This window comes from Medicago truncatula, chromosome 1 (genome assembly GCF_003473485.1).
Source record: "Medicago truncatula cultivar Jemalong A17 chromosome 1, MtrunA17r5.0-ANR, whole genome shotgun sequence".
NCBI lineage: Eukaryota > Viridiplantae > Streptophyta > Magnoliopsida > Fabales > Fabaceae > Medicago > Medicago truncatula.
In genome coordinates this window covers 32,244,093-32,253,222 of record NC_053042.1, presented here as the reverse complement: position 1 = coordinate 32,253,222, position 9,130 = coordinate 32,244,093, and the positions used below count along the sequence as shown (strand labels likewise).

At 35.8% G+C, this 9,130-nt stretch overlaps 3 protein-coding genes across 3 annotated transcripts; all 3 read right to left on the bottom strand.

Moving 5' to 3' along the window:
* Window positions 1-437: 437 nt before the first annotated feature.
* Window positions 438-2,069, bottom strand: LOC25483999 (pentatricopeptide repeat-containing protein At1g62910). The gene has a single exon (XM_013612737.1). It carries the CDS (start codon window positions 2,067-2,069, stop codon window positions 438-440), a length of 1,632 nt encoding a protein of 543 aa, XP_013468191.1.
* Window positions 2,070-4,591: 2,522 nt separating this feature from the next.
* On the bottom strand, window positions 4,592-5,770 carry LOC25483998 (pentatricopeptide repeat-containing protein At1g12775, mitochondrial). The gene has a single exon (XM_013612736.2). The coding sequence runs from the start codon at window positions 5,768-5,770 to the stop codon at window positions 4,592-4,594; it is 1,179 nt and encodes a 392-aa protein (XP_013468190.2).
* A 2,384-nt stretch (window positions 5,771-8,154) lies between these two features.
* On the bottom strand, window positions 8,155-8,947 carry LOC25483997 (negative elongation factor E). The gene is made up of 2 exons (XM_024775015.1): window positions 8,930-8,947; window positions 8,155-8,622 (listed from the first exon to the last, which is right to left on the bottom strand). Exons 1-2 carry the CDS (start codon window positions 8,945-8,947, stop codon window positions 8,155-8,157), a joined length of 486 nt encoding a protein of 161 aa, XP_024630783.1.
* Between the last annotated feature and the right edge of the window lie 183 nt (window positions 8,948-9,130).

Here is a 9,130-nt window from a genome sequence, read left to right as displayed (position 1 = left end):
TTTAATTTGGTAGTAAGCTATTATAAGTAAACCTCATTTTGAGACAAAAAGTAGAACACATAAAAGAAGCATCAGGGAAAATATCAGTGACATGAGGGAGTCACAACATATGTTAACAAATGAAAAACCAATTTATCAAAACGTTGTAGAAATCACATTTCAAATCAGAATTGAAGTTTTCCATAGAGTTTGAGTCACAACATATCAATATGGAATGCAAAAACCATGGAGTACAAACAAATTACATTCAAAGTTACCAAATAGGACATCAGACCCAGCAGAGATATACTAAAACTACTAAACTATTAACAGTGTGGTGTTAGTGGGAGTTGGCAAACCCTTTAGCTTCCACAAGCCTAAACATATACTAAGACCCCAAAAACTACTCTTGCAGCAACATCCATCACATGTTTTTGCCATCTTCCATAGACCAATTACTAGAGGAACCCCATACGGCTCATTTCATACACAAGTTTTGTAGCCTTTTCAATCTCATCGTTTTCAAAAAGAGCATACACGATTACTTCATAGATTGCCTTGTTGGGGGTACAACCTTTTTTTTTCATTTTTGACAGTATCTTTATTGCTTCATCAAACATATGATTTTCGCAGAGCCCCTTAAGCATAACATGAAAGACAGCCAAAGTGAGATCATACCCTTTTTTGAAAGCATCCCAAAAAGTGGCCTGTGCAGCTTCAAATCTTCCTGATTTCCAAAAGGCATCGATAAGGATTGTGAATGTGTATGCATCTAGCTGGATGCCCTGGCCACTGATTCTATTTGTTAAAGCAATAGCTTCATCAATTTTTTTCTCTCTACAGAGGGCCTTCAGTAATGGATTGTAGGTTGCTGCATCGGGCTGTATGCCCTTATCAACCATCTCACCAATAAAATCCCAAGCACAGTCCATCCTCGAAAAATTACACATGCCATGAATAATAGTGTTATATGTAATGAGGTCAGGGCTTACCTTTTTTGATTTCATATCTTCAAACAATGGAAGAGTTTCTTCTGGAATATTAAGTCCCTGGCTTAAAAGTCCTTTGAAAAGAATATTGTAGCTGTATATGTCCGGAGTAATTCCTCTTTGAGGCAATGAGTAGAATATTCTTTTAGCCTTTTGCATTTGATGAAGTGAGCAATGCCCTTCCATTAGCGTGTTAAAAATAGCAAGATCAGGCTCAAGTCCATCTTTGATCATTGTGTTAAGCAATGCTTTAGATTCTCTTACCCTCTTCCTTTTGCATAGATAAGCCATTAGTGCACTATAAGTATAAACAGTGGGGTTGATTTCGTTCGAGACCATTTCTTTAAAGAATTCAAATGCGGCCTTAAAATTGTCCGAAATGCAAAGGCCATGAATCAAAGTTGTGTAAGTGAAAACATCTGGAAAAATTCCACTTTCAATCATCTCAGTATACAACTCCAGAGCAGTCTCTACCTTTGAATCCTTACAGAGACAGTCAATTATAGTCTTATATATAATTGCATCAGGAGGAACACATACCTTCATTTTCTTAAGAACCAGCATAGCAGCATCATGACGGTTGATCTTGCAAAGACCACTAATCAGTGTCCCATAACTGACAATGGTTAGGGGAACTCCAGCTTTCTTCAATTTATCATGAAGATCTAACGCCATTTGAACCTCACCATTAAAACACATAGCTTTAAGAAGACTGTTAAAAGTGATAATATTGGGTTCATAACCCAGTTTCAGTAACTTCGCGAACATCGAAAATGCAAGATTAGCCTTCTTTGCTTGAGCGAAACAATTTAGAAGAATGTTGATTGTATGAAAGTTTGGCTTCATGTTGTTAAGTTCCATCGACCTATAATGGGTTACAACACTGTCAAAGTTCTTTTGCATGACCAGAGAGTGTAATCGATTGTTGAACTCGATTATGCGTGGAGAAGAAGACTTAACCGGTAGATTCTTGAAAGAATCAAGATCCTCATTCTGAGGTGATTGAAATTGAGTTGGAGCGGAAGGGCGAGCATGAGAAAACCGAAGAAACAAGGTTGAGATTGGACGGAATGTGTTGAATTTTCTGAGATACAATGTCATCTCGGAAAATGATGATCATTGGACAAGGAAAGGCTAAGTGGTTTCAGTGAGATGCCTCTGAAGAATGAGAGAAAAGAGATTGTTGGATAAGGAATAGCTAAGTGGTTTCAACAAGATGCCTCTGAAGAATGAGAGAAAAGGGAAAAAAGAGAATGTATCTCTTCTTATTTCACTAACTTTTACCAAACTACCATAACAAACTTCTATTATATGCTTCTAACTAACTGTTGAGCTGTCCTCTAACTGTTTGCTTAGCTGGCTTTGTTGTGAATTAATAACTTGCATTCCAAGTTATATGTGCTATGTTTAGTTTCTAATATCTCTTCTTCTGCTTTCTCCTTATGCTTTAATATTCAATTAATTTTTGTTTATAGCACGTATTGAACTGAAGCAATGATTATTTAGCCTGCTCTCAGTGCCTCATTACATTCTCTAAATAAAAAAAGAAAATAAAGTCTATACATATCGGAATAACATAACCTTGTATAAGAAATATCTTACAGAATTTAGGTTATAACCATGTTTACTTGCCATAGTCTCAGTGTCTCAATAAAATTTCAAAATTAGCAAAAATGTGAACGAAACATCAACTAAAAAACTCCTCCAAACATGGAGACAAATGCTGTCTAATAAGGGTTAGTTTCCAGAGTTGAACAAGAACTAAGTAGAATACGCTCAAAGCTCCCTGTAAGCTGTTTCTTGAACACATAAACATTAGTATTAAAGTAGGAAAAGGAGAATTGAGGTCACTGCTAAGAACGTGTAAAACTAACTTAGCAACTTGAATGGATAAAACATTTATTTTGCAAATTTGTATAATACGCCAACTACTCTATTGATTGAAAATCCAATTTAAGTTACTGACGAAAATACTATAACTTAAATTTCCGCATAATACGCTATGATACAAATTTGACCATAAATATCATGTTTTTTTGATGAAAAATTTGAATGTTCTAAAGTTTACCCAGATGCACAAATTAATGACAAGCGAGAAGGTTTAGGAGTCAAATAATTATGAATGGTCATTACAGTGATTGCGAGTTTGCTATACATATTGAATATTTTGCATTAAAATGTTAAGCTTCGATACTCACACGTAAACACCAAGAAGATTTTCTCAATTGAGAAAATTTGGTGAGAAACACAGTTCAGCACATTATTATGATCCTAAATGGGTTGTTATGCATTGAAATCTGGTGAGAAACACAAATTATATTTGACTTAGGATGCAGTATTTTAACCGAGGTTACATAATTTCGGGAAACAATTTAATAATTTGTAAATTTTGACATTCCAAAGCCAGATACTTGCAAATCTAGGGGTGTAAAAGACAAAATCCACAACTTAATCCCTGCATCCTGGCTTTTCAAGCTCAAAATTTCGTTTCATTCAAAATTCAAAAGCTTTTTGACATTCCATTCACACAAACTCCAAAGCTTACCAACATCTTCATCAATGTAATCACGCCGATAATTACACACAACGTTTTCTGAGTTTCAGAGGAACAAATGCTAGTCCTTCGTCAATCATCTCTACCTTTCACTTTTCTGTCTAGGAAATTAGAATTCTTAAAAATTCAAATGTTTCAATTGAACTTGCTTCATTTCTAATTTGCTTCACAAGCAAAATCTATTGTAGTACCAATCATTGTGGAACAGATAGTTACTTTCTTGAATTTGGTTTCGACCAAAGTCTGCAGGTTTCAAATCATTCAATTCCTCTATTGAAATTGTAGCCTATCATGCTCACATTCAACTTCTACTAATTATGCATACTGATTAAGCCGACATTAAACTGGTCTTTTTGGTTTGTTTTGGTAGTACGCTATTATGAGTAAACCTCATTTTGAGACAAAAAGTAGAACGCATAAAAGAAGCATCAGGGAAAATATCAGTAACATGAGGGAGTCTAAACCGTGCCTCAAAATCTTCTTTTAACTTAGTTTTCCAATCAGATCTGAAAAGTGAAGCATCAATCTTCTTTAAAAGGTAGAACGCATGTTAAATAGAAATTGAGAAAATTATGAACATCTCGTCTCAATTTTAAGTAGGTAGTAATTTAAAAGACTAATATTTCTCATTAAAATATAGGAGAAATGTATCATATCAACTCCATTGCAAACAACAATGCTAGAATTGATTCAGGCTTTCAAGAAAATGTCATCACTGGCATAAATAATCAAAGAGCATAAAACAAGAAACATGTGTACCTATCTGTTTGAAGGACACATATTGCCCAAATCCAGACATGAACGAATTAGAATACGCTAAACATTATTATTGTCCGCTCACTTGGCCACTAGCCTATAGAATAGAAGTGCAACTAAAAGCAAAAGCATAGTCCTTTAATTAGCAAACTAAAAAAGCATGTAATCTAAATTTCGCAAACAAATTCACCCTCCTTATTTCCATATATCTTACAGAGAGCCTAATCATCATCTGGAATGCAACCACTGTCTTTCGGTAACGTCAATGCTTCACCAAATAAGTTCATTTTAAATAGTACGGTGTTCATTGTAATCACATATAATCGTAGTAGCCATCGGGAAAAATTTTGGGGCGTACCAATGTATCCACCTTTTGTGCAATCTTATTCATAACTCTTCTTCGTGATTGACCTTTGTACAATCTATCAATAACCGAGTGATAACTAGCAACATTAGGTCTGAGACCACCTTTTATCATGACAGCTACTACACTTTTAGCAGATTTCACCTCTCTTTCGGTAACTGCTATAGTAAGAAGACATGGACGGATGTTTATTGATGCCTTGAACTCTTTAAATAAACGAATTGCTTGTTTAAATTGACCGATGATACAATAGCCAAAGATTAGATGATGATATGTGTGAGAATTAGGTGAGACATTGTTACCATGAAGCTTCATTTCAGAATATAAATCATAAGCTTGGTTTATAAGTCTATCTTTGCAAGCTAGCCTGAATATGATTGTGTTATAACAGCGCATGACAGTAAAAGCATGAAGACTTTCCGTGTCAATCTCAATCTGTAAAGCCTTTCTCAACAACTGGATGGCTGATTGAGTTTCTCCTATCCGACATAATCCAGTGATTAGAATAAGATAACTATGATAGTTCCACTTAAAACCAGCACCATTTTCATTTTTTAGTACGATATAATTGTAAAAGAGCATTGCTTTGTGAATCTGGTGGCGGACACAAAAACCATGGAGAAGAATATTCAAAGTTTCCTCAGCAGTAGGACGGTGACCGTTGTTTATGATTTTATGGAAGAAAGACATGGCGGAAAACATGTTACCATCGAAAGCGTGAGCTTTGATGAGGATTGTCCAAGTATGAATGTCTGGGAGAACACGTTGAAGATGGTTGTTGTGGGATTCCTCCAATTGTTGAGCAAAGGAAAGAACAGTAGGGTGATATCCCATTCTAAGAAGGGAAGATAAAACGGCGTTATATTCGGATATGGAAGCGTAACCATCAGAGAGATTGTTTTCAAACCAAGTAACAGCAGAAATGTACTTGTTGAAGCATAAGTAATCAGGAAGAATAACCCTAGACCCAGAATCATCATCATAGGGAATAGTGTTAGTGTTATTGTTATTGTTAGTGTTAGAGAGTACCTTTGATAACATGCACGTCGAAACGGAACGACCAGGAGGGAGAAACTTGTTGTTGCTGGGAATAATAGAAACAGCACCACCGTATCTTCTTCTTAACATTGATAACAACATTGTATTGCACTGCACAGCACAACAGTTAGAAAAATGTAACCTAAATAAATATATATTCAGTCAGGGATATATTAGGGTAAAAGAAAATTACAAACATAACCTTGTTTCAGTTGTGTTCAAGCGACAGGACAGGACATGACACTTCCCAGTTCACTTGAGTTTGAGTTTAGTTTAGGGCACCTTTAGGGTTTTCCAAAACAAATTAATATTACCCTCTTTCGATGTTTTGAGTTTGAATAACAAGAGTGAAAATAATCAAAAAGGGTGTCCCATATTGAAGCCATTACCATTCATTCATTTGAAATTAGGCTTAATGATGTGTTTCGGCCTTGCAATTAGGCGTCATTTAAAAATTAGTCATGTAATCGTTAATTATGGCAATTTACCCTTGCATTGTTTAATCATTTAAAATTTCGTCTTTTGACCAACTTAATCACTATCAAGTCATCAAATTAGCAAAATGACATAGGAATGGACAAAAATATCCTCGTCTTTATTATGAGAAGAAGATGAAGACAGGGGTAAAAATGTCATTTCACGAATGGATGACGAGGGTATTTTTGTCCATTTCCATGCCATTTTGCTAATTTGATGACGTGGCAGTGATTAAGTTGGTCAAAAGACGAAATTTTAAATGATTAAATAATGCAAGGGTAAATTGTCAGGATTAGCGATTACATGAACTAATTTTAAACGACGCCTAATTGCAAGGAGGAAACACATCATTAAGCCTTGAAATTATATCAATATGCGACTTTGATTGTGACCTTTGGTTGTAATGTGAGGCAAGCCAGAAACCTCATATTTGGCAATGCCATTGACAACAAATTCAAAGGACGTACCTAGGGAATATCGGGTTCGATTCCCCGGGGAAACAACACTTGGTCAGTGCGCATGCCTCTACGCATGAGCCGGATTAGTCACTCACCGGTGCGAAAGCTAAAAAAAAAAAAAATCAAACATATTTTAATTTGTCACACTAAAAATTAATAATTAATGTTTGAGACAAATATGAGTAATAATATTTTGTATGTTTTTAAATTTCACTCTACTCAATAGCTAAAAAAAGGTGAAGGTCATCACAAGCCAAACTCATCTACAAAGTGATGACCGAGATGAGATGAGCCGGGGGAAACCAAGCACCGGTAGATACAAATGCAATGTTGACACCTCGTTTTCTCGGTCTTTGAATAAGGTATACTCGGTATGTGTAGGACTCGGTATGTGTATTCTAGATAACAAATGACGATTTGTTTTTTCTTGGTCAAAACATAATGGATCTCTCTGGTGCTAGATGTGCACATGGGTGAGGCGTTAGGCATGCTCTCAACCATTCAATGGGCTCATGACCACCAGTTGGTTAACATGGATTTCAAGACAGACTTTAAAACTATAGTTGATAGTATATAAGGTAATATGCAAGGCGTTTCTGATTATAGTGCAATTATCAATGATTGTAGACGTCTTCTAGTATCTGATTTAGCGAACTCTAATGTAAAGTTCATTAGGAGTCAAGGCAATAAAGTGGTCCTTAGCTTAGCTAGGGAAGCTCCACACCATGCTAGTTTCCGCATCTTTATTAAAATTACATCATGTATCTCTACGCTTATGATGAATGAAATGTATTAATTTCTAATTTCATTTTACAGGAAAAAAGGAATAATATATGTTGACAATTTGATGAAAAAAAATTATGAGAAATCATTTAACATCTTAATTGTTTTTCATAGATCAAACAACTAAAAATATTGATTAATTTTATTTTTTTGATTAAATATGTTTTTGTCCATATAAAAGTGCAAATCTTTAAGCCTTGTCCCTGCATTGATTTTTTCAATTTTAGTTCTTTTCTTAATTAATTTTTACAACAACAAAAAACATGAACTTAGTCTCTATTTAGTCCTAAAATTATATTCAAAGGATTTTGTTTATATGTGTTTGAGTCATTTGAAAGGAAAATAATTACCGCTGTTTTCATCAAAAGGTGGAGACAATTGTTCATTTGTTTGATAAAGCAAAATTGTTATCATTTTAGTGGTTGAAAGCTAAGAATCTATCTTTTACTTTTGATCTTAGTCACTCGTGGGTAAATCCATTGATGTGCATGGGTTTAGTCCCCTAGGTGATGTGTTGTTTTGGGCAAAAGTTATTATGCATAAGTCATTTTTTTATGCACCCTCCATAAACACTACACAACCATCAGATTTGTGTAATGTTTTACACGTGTAATAATCCTAGGTTTATCAGCTCGCACTCTCACAATCTGATCACACACATGCAGAAGCTCATCGTAGCTCTGACGCCGACGTGATTTTCACCCTTGCTCGCCGCTTCGACGTGATTTATCCGGCCAGGTTCACAGCGACGTGATTTCACCGGCGAGGTTGCACGGATTTCTCCAGGGATTGCGACATGATTTTGTTGTGTTTGTGTTTCTTCGTCTTCTCTTCTTCACGTTCTCTATCGCGGTTTCTTCGTTCACGATCTCGGTTATCTCTGTCTCTTTCCCTTTCCCTTTCCCTTTCCCTATCTCTTTCTCTGTCTCTATCACGTTCTCTTTCTTTGTAACTGTCTCGATCGTGACCACGGTCACGGTCCCGATCCAGGCGGTCGGAATCAGAGGGTTTGGGATCGGAGGAGCGGTTGTTGTTATTAGTGGAAAGGAGAAGTTCTTCTTGGTCGCGTTTGTGACCGGCGACTTGATTGTGGCGGCGTTTGAGTGCTTGATCGAGGCTTGAATCCAAACTTTGGGTTTGGTTTAGGTGACCTTGGCAATAGCCGATGGTGGCCGCCTCCTCTACCCGAGGCTGATTTTCGGCGGTTCTGTTTTCAATTGCACCCTGCTGGATCAAAGAAAACCATTAAGTATATCTAATGGTTTTGGAGTACAACTCACAGAAACCATTTCCACAGCAAAATGGTTTTGGAGTCCAACTCACAGAAACCATTTCCACTGCAAAATGGTTTTGGCATAATGGGCTAGGATTTATGTAGGGTGCATAGGGATTCGTTATGCATGATAACCGCACCCGTTGTTTTGTTCTCTTTGTTTCTTCTAATGGAAATAAAATCAGATTTTGTTACTTTTTAGTTTTTAAATTATGTGATGAAATCAAATTTTGTCAATTTTTTTAATAAGAAGTATACCAAAAAGTGTGGAACCATATGTTTCTGTTATTTCAGTTATGTTAACATAAGACTCGCGATTTGTGTTTAATGTTGTGGACAATAATCATTAATCACAAATCACAATGTAATAATTCCACTATGCTCTCATCTCTCACTCCACAACACAATCTCAACAATTTTCCTAATTCTCTTGCATGCATGTTTTTTCATTTCACCTTT

Excerpts from the sequence above, each read along its gene's own strand:
- LOC25483999 (XM_013612737.1), bottom strand. The coding sequence starts at position 2,069 with ATGACATTGTATCTCAGAAAATTCAACACATTCCGTCCAATCTCAACC.
- LOC25483998 (XM_013612736.2), bottom strand. The coding sequence starts at position 5,770 with ATGTTAAGAAGAAGATACGGTGGTGCTGTTTCTATTATTCCCAGCAAC.